The sequence below is a fragment of the Benincasa hispida genome, chromosome 10, assembly GCF_027475165.1.
Source record: "Benincasa hispida cultivar pf3 chromosome 10, pf3_genome.v1.1, whole genome shotgun sequence".
NCBI lineage: Eukaryota > Viridiplantae > Streptophyta > Magnoliopsida > Cucurbitales > Cucurbitaceae > Benincasa > Benincasa hispida.
Genome location: NC_143487.1, coordinates 20,624,001 through 20,639,626, shown reverse-complemented (window position 1 = coordinate 20,639,626; position 15,626 = coordinate 20,624,001). Strand labels below are relative to the sequence as shown.

Below are 15,626 nucleotides of genomic sequence, written 5' to 3'. Positions count from 1 at the left end.
ACCAAGCTAGATTTTGAGAACTAATAAAAGTAGCTTTTAAAAAGTTATTTTTGTTTTTGGAATTTGACTAAAAATTCAACTATTTTACTTAAAAAAAGATACAAATTATGGTAAGAAATGTGGATGATATATGTTTAATTTTCAAAAACAAAAACAAAAAACTAAATGATTATCAAACGGGATCTAAATAGTTATCGAAGGGAGCTAAATTATTAGTTTTGGAACTTGAGTGTGTTTATAATTAGTTTCTTTTTCTATCTTAAATTTATAATAATTTAATCTCTAAATAACTAAAAGTCAAGTGCAATATATGAAAATTGAACCTAAATCCATGAAGTGCCCTAATTAACCTTTGTGATACTATATAGTTAAAAAAAAGAAAAGAACAAGAATAATTGAGGAACGCCTTTCTCATAAGTTGATATTTTGGGGTTGTGTGGTCACCAACTTTATAAATTGGTATTAAATAATTCTACTTGAAGTTTGTACATTTGGTGAGAAATTTCATTTTTCTATTTTCTCTATTTTACACCTTCACCGAGAAATTACATATTATAACTCTACATTCCAAACAAGTACTTACTAACTTTAACATCTTAACTCTCGAATCCCGAATTCATAAATCAAGTACTCCAAACACCCCCTAATGGTTTTTAAACTTGCACAAAAATAACAATTTAATCTATGAAATATGATCTACAACGATTTAGTCGTCACACATTCAATTTTTTTAATAATTTTATCCCCATATTTAGTATGTAACAATTTATTTTATATGATTTCACATCCGTAACCAGTGAACCCTTATCAAAATTCATTAAAATTACATGATCTTCATATAGATCTTAAACATATATGAGTACCTATTTAGTTTATTTAGCTACTTAGGCAATAAATTCCAATAAATCTTTACATTAGCTTTCCATAAAGAAATTAATGACTCGTTTAATAATGTTTTTGTTTCCTATTTCTTATTTTTATTTCTAATTTTTTAAGAAACTAACTTATTTATGATAACCATTCTCATTTTTGTTTCTAAAGTTTAAGAAACGATTCTAAAAATTAGGCAACATTTTAGAAACTACATAAAATAATTTCTCTTTATTTTATTTATTTTTTCTCTTAATATTAAGAAAAATGCTTAGGTGCATATTAACGGCACCTATTTTGTGTATCTCACAAAATTGTCCAATTATGATCTGTCACATGATAAAATATATTCTTATTTTATTTTAAAAATATTTTAATTTTTTTTTTTTTTTTTTTTTTTTTTTTTTTTTTTTTTTTTTTTTTTTATGTATTTGATGAGAGTCTAGTTATAGAGATGGGTGCATAATATTGCCCTTATATTAATATGCTTGGTTTAGTCTCATTGATTTTAGTTTGACACATGTCTGGACAATATATAAATATTTTATTTTCTTATTATTTTATATTTATATATTATTTTTATTTTGAATTTAAAATTTTCTAATAGGTAGATTTATATATCCTTTTCTAGTTGTGAATTTTAAACTTTTCAATGTGTGTATTTATATATTATTTTAAAATTGAATTTAAATATTGTTTTAATTTTAAATTTAAAAAATTCAATAATAACATTTGTATATAATTCAATTTAAAACTTTGAATTTTACTTTTTGGTTCATTTAAAGTTTTGGTCTCTTTGTTTAGGAGTTATAATTTAGTTCTTATGATTCTAAAAGTCAAAATATAGCATTGAAGTTTGATAAAGCCTTATAAATAGTTTTTATGGTTTGATAAATCATTCATAAATAATCTTCACTATTTAGGAGGATTTTATTAAACTATATGGACTAAACTCTAATTATAAAACACAAAAGACTAGATCCCAACATTCGCCAATTTATTGAGTCAAATTTATAATTGAACTTTGAATATCAGTTTTAATTTATTTCATTAAACTGATAACTCTTATAAATTAATGAATTATTAAGACCATAACATGCATTCTAATAATATTAGCCAAATATAACAATTATATTTACTAGGTAATGTTATGCTCAATGCATCGCCATTTTCATCATATAATATAACATTTATATTAATCTTTAATAAAAATCATACAAACCCATCACACAATATACCATTTATATTAAAGTTTGATGCATGGATATGCTTTATTAATACATGCAATTTTATAATATACCATTTATATTAATTAGATGCATGTCATATAACACCATGCAACTATATAATATACTACTTATATTAAATATGATGTATGAAAATATTTATTCTAATATGGGATTTTTAAAACTATATGATATACATTATAGAACATATATTGTTCAATCATACATCACATGCATAAATTAAATAAATAGTAAAGTAGACTAAACTTTAGCACTACTAAAAATTAAATAAATCAATATAATCAAATTATATTAATTTAATTAATTAAAATAATAAATTCACATAAAATATAAATTAGAAAAAAAAAAAAAAAAAGCAAACTATGAGAAGAAGATCGAGACAAGCTCTCCATAGAAAGATCTCACATGTGGAAAGAGTGTTAAGACAAACCCTCCATATAAAGATTTTCGATTTGGGAGAAATAACCAATGACCACAAAGTCTTCCACATCTTTATCATAAGAGTGTATGAGGAGGAAGAAGAATAAAGAGAAATTGCTTGAGCCAATTTGTAGCCACTTTTTACTGAGTACGAGCCTTTCTTGTCACAATGCCAAAAGAATTCATCAGGACTAAAGGAGCTAGAAAAGATATTTGTTTGATAATTTGGGTGTCATCAAGGATGGAAAATTCAACAACAATGCTTGAATTCCAATTGCCATTGTCAATCAAACAACTAACATTTGGATGACTCAAAGGCTGAGGAGGAGAGATAAGTTTGAAAGTGGTCTCTCGTGGAATCTACAGATCAAAATGAATATCAATCGACTTATCAACGTTAATTTTCTACCTATCTCCTCTGATTATACAGTCTCGACTTGATAAAATGCTACACCATGTATAAGAGGGGCGACATTCAAATCTACAAGTAGAAAACGAGAGTGAAAAATACATTGCTTCTAAAATTTGAATTACTTGAGATTGATCAGAGTTTAATATATGCCATCAAACGAAATAGTTGTTGCAATTTTACAAATTATACAACTAAATTATTGTATAATAAAATTTTAAGGAGAAAAGTAATACAAAATTAGAAGTATAAAAACTAGTTGCTTAGGAATTAAATTTAAAAAACATTTTAAAGTGGTGGTTGGTGAGAGTGTAACGGATCAAAAGTGAACAAAGTGATTTTTAACCGAGAAAAAACCCTGTCTCCGGCCGCGGCCACGGCACCGCCACAAGGCATCTTCACCATTTTCCTGCCTTCTTCTTCACATCTACTCTCTTCTACAACCTACGCCGCCACACCCTCTCCGCCACTGTCACACACCTCCATCGCCTACGCTGCTGCAACGTTTCTTTCTCCTCTCACTATCACTCTCGGCTGCAACCTCGCCGGCACTCACCACTGCCCAACCTTCTTCTGATCCTCGCCGACGGCCCACTGCATTCCTCTGCTCGTCGCCAAGGTCGCACAACCCACCATCTCTCTATTGCTGAGTTCGCAAGGTTCAATTTTCTTTTTTTCCTTTTTTGCTTTTTTCATGTGCATTTTGATTTCTTCAACTTAACCCATTCGAAATTAGGGTAAAACTGGAATGAGTTCAAAATTCATCTTAAATCCTGTCGAATCCGGCCTGTTTTGGACTGAAATTTTGATGGGACCAATTGGGATTCAAGCCCTACTTTTTTTTAATGTATTTTTTTATTCTAACCAAACACGGGAAATGATTTCATATCCATTCTAATTTGAAATCCTTCCAGATTCAGGGTTCCAAACAGAGAATTATTCTCCGGCAATTAAAGACTGCAGGCTATAAAAATTCTGCAGTCTTAGTTGCTTTCTGCTTTGGCTCTGTCGAAGATCGCGTCTGGGTGATCGCATGTCGATGGGGAGCGATACCACTTGGGTTGGAAAGAAACCTCTGAGGCGAATCGGAGGAATGTCCGATGCTCTCTCAATTGCTGCCGATCTCGGTTTCTCTGTCTCTCCTCCGCCTTCACAGGTCACTGACCATTCTCTCTCTGTCTGTCTGTAAGTTTTAAATTTTATTTTTCATAGATAGATCTTACTTTTTAAAGTTTTTGGAAATCCTTAAAGAAGTTGATAGGTTAATGTGGGTTGTGAATTAGTTTTTGGAAATGGTATAGAGCTTTCAATTGGAATTCGTGGCACGCATTTGGACTCGAATTCAAATCCCAGAACTTAGTAAAATTAACCAAGGATTTAATGGAGGAAAATTTTATTCATTCATCAAATTCACAAAACGGGGTCAAGTGCTTACTATCCTCTTGACTGACGGGGAGTGAATTGTTACTGTACACATGGGATGAACTTAGGCAATACATTTAAAAGATAGTTCGCTTATCCTTTGCTTGGCTACTAAAACCACGCATATTAGTAAAATGTGCAAGCTGTTAAAAAAAAGGCCCATCTCTCTTGAAAGAAAAATTCTTTGTGGATGAGCTTACAGATATCCCAATTGTACCATATAATGAGCTTACAGATATCCCAATTGTACTATATATCCCCCAAAATTTGAATATAATCAAGAAAATCATGCATCGGTTCTTTGGGATGGGTGGAAGGAAGGCATCAATTAGACCATTGGGCTACAGTATTTATCCACATCACATTCAATTTTTGGTTGCAAGTGGTTGTGTAAACTAATAAGGAGGATTGGATATGAAAATAGTGAAATGGAGTAACCTCTGTTCTTGGCCATTTAACCACAAGACCAGTAGCTTAATCAAGCCTTATATCAAGCGTTGACTATGGAAAAAGATTATAATTTGGAATGACAGTTGATATTGCTTGGATTGTCCCTCGGGTGAGTTTTTGCTGTTGTTGGTCTGTGGCTCATGGTTTAAGGGAAAATCTACAAATACAATCAATTGGTCAGGGTCTTACATAACTATCTTGTGGATGATTAAGGACAGGAATAGGGAGATTTTTTGGGAAGAAAAGAGAGACAAGGGAGTTATTTGAGATCATGTGAATTATTTTGTATCTGTTGGTGTCCATTACCAAGGTATTATGGTTGCTTCTGTTTACTTAATTTCTTGGGCGCGACAGCTTCTTTTGTAATCTATTGTGTACCTTTTATCTTGAACAGGTGTCTTGTCTTTATCCAAGTAATTCTAAGGGCTATGTTAATAATTACCAATACAAGATATGAGATCACGGGAAATTTTCTGATTGTTTGAGATCATGTGAATTATTTTGCATCTCCTCCCCTTTCTCCCTGAAAGTTTCTGCTCATGGAAAGTTTTCTCTTTTAACTTTACTCATGGCTTGTTGTAGTGCATTATTTGGGATCGCTGATTTAGTAGTACATTATTACTTTTAGAATTTGAAACTTTAATTTGAAATTTCAAATGGGATAATTTGTCTTCTTTAGGAAGAACTACAAAACATATCTTCGGCTACTGGTGAGAAGGGTGATGATCTAATCAGAGTTTTACGAGAACTTACTGCTGTTCAAAGGAAAATAGCAGATCTTCAAGTGGAACTCCAAGGCCGTAAGGTGAGTATCCTGGTTTTTGCTTTTGTCAGTTTCAACTTTTAATGTGTACGAAGTTTTCAATGTCAAAATAAGGTAAAATTATTCTTGCTTCTTGTTAATTTATATGTTTTCTATATCCGTTTGGAGTTTATTGTTACTGACAGAATTGAAATATTTGTCCTTAGGATGACAAGAATGTAGCTCATTTGACACATGTGAGTGAAATGGAAAAGAAGATTGAAACTTTATCAAGGATTACTACCATATTGAAAGATGTCATCCAGAATAAGGTGCTTTCTTGGACTATGACGCTCAACCTTGTATATTTTGCCATCTTGTCTTGGATTTGTATCATGGTACCTTGTGCTTTTAACCTCTTTTTTATATAAATGACCTCAAATTTTTTTTTTGTAAAAAAAACATTTCAATGATAAATGAAATCAAGGGAGAATCCAAGCACCAAAAGGTGATTACAATAGAGAGCGCCAATTATGGACTAAGAAAGATAAGCTATAATGAATGAAAGGGTGCTTAATTTTGCACCAGGAAAAAGTAGTAGACAGAACCAACTCCAAAAAACTATTAAAGGAGGAAGAAGTTTCCTGGAAAAGCCTTCGATTTCTCACCCCACAAACTCCAAAAAAAAAGTACGCAGCAGAGCCAACCAAATTGTTTTCTTAGAACCACCAAGAGGATGACCCACCAGTAAAGAAGCCAGAATATCATAAATGTTATTTGGGCAAGTGAAGGACCAACCAAAGGCCTGCAAAACAATGACCTCAAAAATTGAGAGTAGCACTTCCACTAAATGGCATCACTAACTGTATGGGTTATTTCTTTGGTTGTAAGATGCCTTCAGTTTTAATCTCATGATATATATATATATATATATTTTTCTTTCTTTTAAGATAATAGATAATTTCATTGATTAAATGAAATATCCAAAGGTATCCAAGGGTACCAAGGAACCGATCGTATGGTATACAAAAGTTGTTTCCAATCTGCAATAAGAAAATAAAAACTATGGTATTTTAAAGCTGATATATCTTTCTTTACACACACACATACACACACACAAAAAAAAAAAAAAAAACATTAAAGATGGTGGAGTCTAAGATGTCTTTTGTATTAAGAACTATATATGCTCTTGCGGTAGTCTTGATCAATTGACTCTCCTGTATTTCTCCCAGAAGATACAAGCATTTCATTCGTCCCATATCTTCCACAAAACTGCAGAAACATTGCAAGTCCATAAGTGTTCTTTAAAAGTTTTGAAAGGCAGATCAATGAGCATTAATCAGAGCCAACTTTGTGTGTCATTTGGGAAAACCACAGTCCAATCAAAAGCTGTAAAAATTTCCTGCAAATGTAAGATGGACTCATTGTTGGATTGAGAAAGGCAGCAGCAGGAAGGAGAAATTTGGAGCCGGGCAGCACTTTTGAATACAGTCCATGGTATTGAGGCATGAATTAGCTATTTCCCCCAAAAGGATATTAATATGGTTTGGGCAAGGACACCTCCAAAGCTTCTTGTACAAGTCCTTATCATTAGATTGCCCATAAGGAATAATGCTTTTGTATAAGGATTTGGTGGAGAAATCAACTTTCTCTAGCTTCCAAGTCCAGAAGTCGCCACGCCACTGCCTGATAGTTCAATGTTGGGGATGCAAGGAGTGAAATCAGCCCACTCAATAATTTCTTCCTCCTTGAAAAGTCTTCTGAAAGTTAGGTTCCAAGAACAGAGATAAGAATCCCAAACCTCAACCACGCACGGATGCCCCTTACTAGCAAGTTGAAAAAGTCTGGGATATTTCTGCTTAAGGGCATCATTACCAGTCCATAAAGCATGCCAAAATTCAGTAGCAGCGCCATTGTCAATGGTGCAATGTATATTACCATAGGTGAGATCTTTCTGTTTCAATATGTGACTCCATGGACTTCTCAAGGAGGAACAATGCAAATCAGAAGCCATAAAATCAAAATGGCAGGACCCATATTTAGCTTTAATCAGAATTCTCCATGGTGCATCTTTTTTCATAATGAAAGCGTCAAATCCATTTTGCAAGGAGGACCATGTTTTGCTGTTTAATTTCAATGATTCCCAAGCCCCCTTCCTTCCATAGGTTTCTTAAGATTATCCCATCTCATCAGGTGATATAACTTGTTGTCTCTGTATCCAGCCCGCAAAAAGCATCTAAAACACTTTTCAATGCTTTTGACTACTTTAGATGGTACTTTAAAGAGAGAGAAAAAATAGATAGGCTGATTGGTTAGTGTAGCTTTCAAGAGCGTCTGTCTACCGCCTTTAGAGTGATGGTTGCGCTGCCAAGACTGTAGTCTTTTGTCTATCTTGTCCAAAATAGGTTGCCAAAAAGACAATGAGGAAGGTTTGCCATATAGCGGGAGTCCCAAGTAAGTGGTCGGCCATCTCTCTCTGACAATCAAACTTCAAAGCAATGTTCTCCACCCAAGAATCTTCACAATTGATACCCAAAGATTCTGATTTTTGTCTATTTATGTTGAGACCGGAGGCTGCTTCAAGAAAACTAACCAAGTTGATGAGGTTTTCAATTTTCTCTTCATTGTTGGTAGAGAACAGTAGGGTATCATCAGCAAAAAGTAGATGATTAATGTTGATGGATGATTGAGGCACTTTGTAACCGCAAATGAATTCCCTATCTGCCGCCAAAGAGGGAATTCTACTAAGACCCATGATGATGATGATGATAAATAGGAAGAGGGCTAGCAGATCACTTTGTCTTGGGTCTCTTGAAACTTTGAAATTCCCTTTAGGCTTGCCATTAATAATGATGAAGAAGTTGGTTGAGGATATGCAACCGCTAATCCATTGTCTCCATTTTGTGTCAAAGCTTTTTACTTTGAATAATTCCTCGAGAAAATCTCAATCAACTTTGTCAAAATCAAAAGCTTTCTTAATGTCAAGTTTAATGGCAACCCCTTGTACTTTCTTGGAATGCCAATCAACAAGGATTATGGCGATAAGAGATGCATCCAAGTTTGCCTTCCTTCTACAAAAGCCGTCTGAAAGCGCAAGATGGTTGATGGGAGAACTTGTTTAAGATGATTTGATAACACAAGTGCAATAATCTTATAGAGGCAAGTCATGAGGCTGATAGGTATACAATCCCCCACTTTCTTTGCATCAATCTTCTGATGAATAAGGCAATTGTAGGTCTCGCTAACAGTTGGGATGATGATACCGTTCTGAAAAAAATCTTGGAAGACTCTAATCGAGTCAGATTTTTTCATGATATTTCTTGAACGCTTTTGCTCCAATTCATCAGTTCTCCTACTTTTCATTTAAAAATTGGCAATCATTCAATCCTGCAAAGTATGTACTTGGTATAACTATCGTAAAACTCTTAGGTTTGAGAAAGAATTAGAATACTCTATTCATTCCCTAAAGATATGAATATATACAAGTATACAAAGCATAGAAAAGGAAAATATCACAAAATATTTATAAGAATGGAAAACCTTAACTATAGAATTATAACACTCCCCCTCAAGTTGGAGCATATATGTTAATCATGCCCAACTTGTTACATAGATAATCTATACATCTTCCATCCAATGCTTTCGTGAAGATATCTCCTAATTGTTTTCCAGTCTTCACATATCCTGTAGATGCCAACCCTTGTTGAATTTTCTCACGTACAAAATGGCAATCAACTTCAATATGTTTAGTCCTTTCATGAAATACTGGATTAGACGCAATATGAAGTGCTGCTTGACCACAACTTTGTCGGTGTGGTGATTTCAAATCCCAACTCAACAAGAAGTTCATATATCCAAATCAATTCACACACAGATTGTGCCATTACTCTATATTCTGATTTTGCACTTGAACGTGACACCACATTTTGCTTCTTACTCTTCCAAGAAATCAAATTACCACCAACAAAAACACAATACCCTGAGGTTGATCTTCTGTCTTCTTTAGATCCTGCCCAATCAGCGTCTGAGAAACATTCAATATTAGTATGACTATAATCCTTATATAATAAACCACGCCCGGGAGCAGCCTTCAAATAACAAAGAATCTGTTCCAATGCAGCCCAACAATCAACTGTGGGGCATGACATGTACTGACTCACAATACTTACTGAATAGGCTATGTCGGGTCTAGTCACTGTAAGGTAATTAAGTTTTCCCACTAACCTCCTATATCTTTCAGGATCTTTTAGCAATTCTCCATCTTTTGTGAGTTGTAAGTTTGGCATCAATGGGGTACTACATGGCTTAGACCCTAACTTTCCTGTTTCAGTCAACAAGTCAAGTACATATTTTCTCTGTGATAATAGAATTCCTTTCTTGCTTACATGGCTTAGCCCCTAGATTTCCTGTTTCAGTCAACAAGTCAAGTACACATTTTCTCTGTGATAATAGAATTCCTTTCTTGCTTCTTATTACTTCAATTCCTAAGAAGTATTTTAACATGCCCAAATCTTTTATATGGAATTGACTATGAAGAAAGATCTTTAGAGACTAGATACCTTGAGGTGAGCCCGACTTTACTATCCTTGAGGTGGTTGAGGGACATTTTTCTACTTCGATTCATGTTTCCTTATCTGATGGTTTTTCTTTCTGGCTTTCGGCAGTTTATGGCCCTTCAGATGATATTTTCAAATCTGGCTTTTAGCAAGAGCTTGATGATTTAGCTGGTTTGGGAGGTGAAAATTGGGTCATTGGTGGTGACTTCAATGTCACTCGATGGTCTTGGGAAAAGTCACATGATAGAACAATTTCCTCTAGTATGCGTGCCTTCAATCAATGGATCATGGATTATCATTTATGGAATATTCCGTTATCAAACGGCTGTTTTACTTGGTCGAGTTCCGGTCCTACTCAATATTTATCTCTACTTGATTGGTTTTTGCTTACAGAAAATTGTCTTCGCAGGTTTGGGTCTATCATTCTTAAACGCCTGGATCGTATTACATCGGATCATTTTCCTTTGGCTTTATCTTTCAGAAGTATTGATTGGGGTCCATTCCCTTTCAGATTTGAAAATTCCTGGCTTCAAGTGCCTTCTTTCCGTTCCTTGGTGGAGAATAGGTGGAATTGCCACCCGCTAACCAATTGGCATGGGCATGGTTTTATGATGAAACTTCAGGGTTTGAAAGCTATTATCCGGGATTGGAATACCAATCGTCGCAGTGAGGTTACTAACCTTCATTCCCTTGTCTCACAATTAACCAATTTAGATGCCCTGAAAGACAATTTGGCCCTTAATGAGGAATAAATTCATAGACATTGTATTCTTTGTGAACAAATTGAAAATATGACTATTCAAGATCATATCCATTGGCAGCAACGTTGTAAGCTGAAATGGCTTCTTGATGATGAGGTATTTGCTGCTGTCTCCTCTCTTGGTGTTAGTAAATCTCCTAGTCCAGATGGTTTTACGGCTGAATTTTTTAAAATTTTTTGGCCTACTCTAAAATCTGATATGATGTTAGTCATTAATGATTTTTACAATTTTGGGATTATTAATGTGAAAATGAATGAGACTTATATCTGCCTGATACCTAAGAAAGTTGACTCTAGTCTCATTCCCTGTGCTTATAAAATTATTGCTCGTGTTTTGTCAAATCGCTTGAAAAAGCTTATTCCTTCTACCATTTCACCCAATCAGCTTGCTTTTGTAGCTAATAGACAGATTCTTGATGCTTCCCTGATGGCGAATGAGCTTATTGATGATTGGACCTCTCGGAAAAAACCAGGGGTTGTCTTAAAACCATCTTGAGAAAGCTTTTGACACAATTGATTGGGACTTCCTTGATTATATACTCCAGGTTAAAAGTTTTGGTTGCCGCTGGCGTAACTGGATTTGAGGATGCATTTCTAGTGCGAATTCCTCGATCATTATTAATGACCACCCTCGTGGCAAGATTCTTCCCTCACGAGGTATAAGATAGGGAGATCCTCTCTCCCTTTTCTTATTTATCTTAGTGGTTGATTGTCTGAGTCGTCTTATTGATCATAGCTCTGCATTGGGTCATATTAGTGCACATCCTATTGGCCATTCTGATTTTACTCTGACTCATTTATAGTTTGCTAATGACACTTTGTTGTTCTCTATTGCTGAAAGAACTGCCATACGGAACCTGTTTGAAATTGTCCATATTTTTTAGTGTGCTTCTGGCCTTAAAAATCAATCTTGCTAAGAGTGAGCTTCTTGGGATTCATGTCTCTTGACTTTGATTTTGACTGGTTGTTGCGTTCTTTTGGTTGTCAAAGGGGCTTTTGGCCAACTTCTTATTTAGGGCTTTCTTTGGGTGGTAGTTCAAAATCTGGTTTGTTTTGGCAGCCTGTGATTGAGAGGTTTCAACATAAACTCCGTAATTGGAAGTATTCTTATATTTCGAAAAGGGATCGTCACACGCTTATTCAAGCTACTCTTTCTAGCCTCCCTACATATTATCTGTCTTTGTTTAAGGCTCCTTCCTCTGTTATTGACTGCCTGGATAGATTAGTTCGGGATTTCTTTTGGGAAGGCTCTCGTGGTGATGGTGGTGTTCATAATGTAAATTGGATGGTTGCTTAGCGTCCAAATTATTGGGAGGTCTTGGCATTGGCAATTTTAAGCATCAGAATTTGGCTTTCTTGCAAAATGGACTTGGCGGTTTTTAACTGAACATGATGCTTTATGGAGGAAGCTTATTGTTGCCAAGTATTATTCTACTGATTGTGTTTGGCCCTCCCCTGTCAATGGAGCTTCTTCCAAATCACCATGGAGGTATATTTGTCTGTCTTCTGAGTTGATTGCTAATCGGGTTAGTCGCCGCATTGGGGATGGTTCATCTACTTCCTTTTGGAATGACTCTTGGCTTAGTTGTGGAGTCCTTTCTAGCACCTATCCGCGACTTTTTCGTCTTGTACAACATCCTGAGGTTACAGTTGCTAGTGTTTGGAACTCATCTATGGCTGCATGAAATTTGGACTTACATCGTAATCTTACTGAGTTAGAGATTGCTAAGTGGGCCTCATTATCCCTTCACTTGACACCAATCCGATTGCGTGATGCCCTTGATACTTGGTTGTGGCCTCTTGATCTATCTTTGGGCTTTACTGTGAAGCCTCTTATGGCTGATTTGGAGGGTGATCTGGATTCAAACTTGACTGATCTTTATTCGGTGATTTGGAAGGATAGATATCCTAAGAAAATTAAAATCTTTCTTTGGGAAATCAGCCGGGGTGCCATTAATACTACTGATCGTTTGCAGCGTCATATGCCTTACATGTCTCTTTCTCCATCTTGGTGTCATATGTGCCATGAACATGTTGAATCGTCAGTTCATCTATTTTTTCACTGTTCTTTTGCTACTACCATTTGGAACCTTCTCTTGCCTCATTTTGGTTGGCATTTCATTTGCCCTCATGATATTTCTGATGCTTTGGCCTCGGTGTTAATGGGACATCCTTTTGGTGGAACCAAAAAGGTCATTTGGTTGGCTTTTATCCGAGCTTTCCTTTGGTGCTTATGGGGTAAAAGAAACATACGACTTTTTCATGATACATGTTCTTCTTTTGTTCGGTTTTTTGAGTTAGTTTTATCTACTGCTTTTTCTTGGTGTAAATTACAGCACCATTTCACTCGTTTCAGTTTATCTTTCTTAGTCAATAATTGGCAATCTCTATTGTAATTCTTCGGGGTCTTCCCCTTATTCATATTTATAAAGTTTCTTTTACAAAAAAAAAAAAAAAGAAAAGAAATGGAAATCAAGCTAATCAAGTTAAAAATCAAAACCAAAAAATAATCAACATTCTTTTATTGTAGAAGTTCTCAAATATTTCCCTCGAATACTACCGAGCAAATTTTAGCTCATAAAGTCTCCTGCTTCGTACATATCCCAATTAGTTTCCAGCATTGTTTGGCCATGTCTTAACGTCTATAATTAACAAATAAAAAAATCTGAACATTAGGTTTCTTCTATGTTTCAACTTGCGTTTAACAGCAATGCCTTGAGCTTTGAGCATACATGAGTCAAATGCCGTTATATCTCTTATATCCTCATTTCCTCATTCCCAAATTGCAGGATCGTATAATTGCTCGTCTTCAGCAACCATATTCACTCGATTGCATTCCAGTGGAAGCAGAATTTCAGGTTTGTCTATCAATGAAATGCTCACTATTCCATGATAATTTATATTGTAAAACTATGTTTAGGGGGACTGGATTTTAGTAACATCCATCGACTCCCTAGGATTATGAGAAAATGGCATATAAAATGCAGTTAGAAAACGAAGTCTAATGCTACTCCTTTCTTTCCCAAAAAAGGATTTGATTGATCATCTAAACAGCCAAAACTAGAACACCTCAGCATTCCATAAACTTTTGTCTGTTTCTGGGACAAAATTCTTCATCATGAATTCATGATCATGTGAACAAGTAGTGAAGAAGTATGAAAACTGCGTGGCATTGTTTTGTATTTTCTGATTCTGATAAGATTTAGATTCTGCTAGAGTTGGCCAATCATGTGACTGACTGACAGACGACAATGCTTGATGGCAATGTTTTGCAGAAACAATTTTCTGAGTTATTGATGAAGGCTGCTAGTGATTATGGAGCTTTGACAGCTTCAGTTGCAGATTTCCAATGGAGTCAAAACTTCAAGGAGTCACCTTCAGTTTGGGGGGTAAACCTCAACGATCTCTTTCTTGTTTAATTTGATATGGACAAATACTAAAACCATGAATTCAAGTAGATGAAATCAAATCATCAAAGTTCATTGTGTGTTTAACAGCTCATTTAGATGCAAAGAATTGGAAATAATCTTGAGTCCGTTTCATTGATGTAGGAAATGCTTAGGCCCATCCCTGTAGCTTTAGCTTCTTGCACTAGATTCTTTGAAGCCATGAGTGCTATGAGGGAATCGTTTGCAACCCTACAAAATCTCAGAGTAGGTAATCCCAATCCATCTTTGCCTACAACCCCACCTATCGATTCATCGCTTCGACTAGCAGGTGAATCCGACTGCATCACACCGCCTCCATGGCGATCCGAATCAAGCTTTGATGACTTGGCCATCAGAACCGTGCATAGGCAAGAAAATGGGCAGCCACAAGCTGGGGATGAACACAGTGAACAAGATGACTATGACTCGAATCAGGTCAATGGCTCAAGCCATCGAAGATTGTCATGGCCCCCATCCATTAAAAAGAGTGGCATTTGATTGTTGGGTGTAGTCGTACCATCGTGCTTTGAGATGATAATTAGTGTCTTTATCCACTTAACTTTGATTGGCTTTGATGTTGCAGTTTTGATATAATAGTTCTCTAGTTGATTCAAACATTATCATTTTATGTACATGTAAAAGCCTGATTAGATTGATTCCAGTCACTCGACTAGTATTAATAGTTAGTACTGTAAACAAGCATCATTTCAACAACATTGGTTTAATCGAGATTTGTTAAATTGTTATAACAATCCTTTTAATCTATGGTTTAAATTACAAAAAATATTAATTTATACCTTTAAACCTTTAAGAATTGTATCGATTTAAATCCTGAATTAATGATTGTATCAATTTTAATATTGAGCTTTTTGTAGGTGTATTAATTTATACATTTCATTAGGTTTCATTTGGAAAAACTTTACGTGAAATTTATAATTGAATTTGTTCTAAAAAGTGAATCAATTTAGCTCATTTGATAAAATTTTCTTTAGAAATTATCTATACATTTACTCTAATAGTCTATTTTAGAAAATTGTCGTTCGAAGAATGTTACGATATCGGTCAAACGAAATTTGGAAGGTGTAAATTTAAATTGATACAATTAGTTATTTAGTATTTTAATTGACACGAAATAAAATTGGATGATATAAAGCGATAGATGCCCTTTAAATTAATCTCATAGCTTAGATACTTTATCAAATAACTTATAGAGCATGTAATTCGATTCCCATTATTTAGACGTATGAAAAAGAGGAATAGAATAAACAAAATAACAAGTCAGTGATTTGGAATTTTTAATAACTCTTCAATTGCATTTACAA

At 34.7% G+C, this 15,626-nt stretch overlaps 1 protein-coding gene across 2 annotated transcripts; it reads left to right on the top strand.

Moving 5' to 3' along the window:
* The first annotated feature begins 3,165 nt into the window (after positions 1–3,165).
* Positions 3,166–15,056, top strand: AUG2 (HAUS augmin-like complex subunit). 2 transcript variants are annotated; one of them, XM_039045805.2, is made up of 7 exons: positions 3,166–3,605; positions 3,867–4,102; positions 5,498–5,623; positions 5,788–5,892; positions 13,666–13,734; positions 14,152–14,265; positions 14,428–15,056. In XM_039045805.2, exons 2-7 carry the CDS (start codon positions 3,980–3,982, stop codon positions 14,800–14,802), a joined length of 912 nt encoding a protein of 303 aa, XP_038901733.1. In that variant the 5' UTR covers positions 3,166–3,605; positions 3,867–3,979; the 3' UTR covers positions 14,803–15,056. The 2 variants fall into 2 exon arrangements, with proteins under 2 accessions (XP_038901733.1, XP_038901732.1); XM_039045804.2 differs by having other exon boundaries at positions 3,217–3,605; positions 3,861–4,102.
* The last annotated feature ends 570 nt before the right edge of the window (positions 15,057–15,626 follow it).

Bases quoted from the DNA above. Each gene is read 5' to 3' on its own strand.
- AUG2 (XM_039045805.2), top strand. From the start codon at position 3,980: ATGTCGATGGGGAGCGATACCACTTGGGTTGGAAAGAAACCTCTGAGG. The intron at 4,103-5,497 runs GTCACTGACCAT...TGTCTTCTTTAG, and splicing joins TCTCTCCTCCGCCTTCACAG to GAAGAACTACAAAACATATC. The intron at 13,735-14,151 runs GTTTGTCTATCA...AATGTTTTGCAG, and splicing joins CAGTGGAAGCAGAATTTCAG to AAACAATTTTCTGAGTTATT.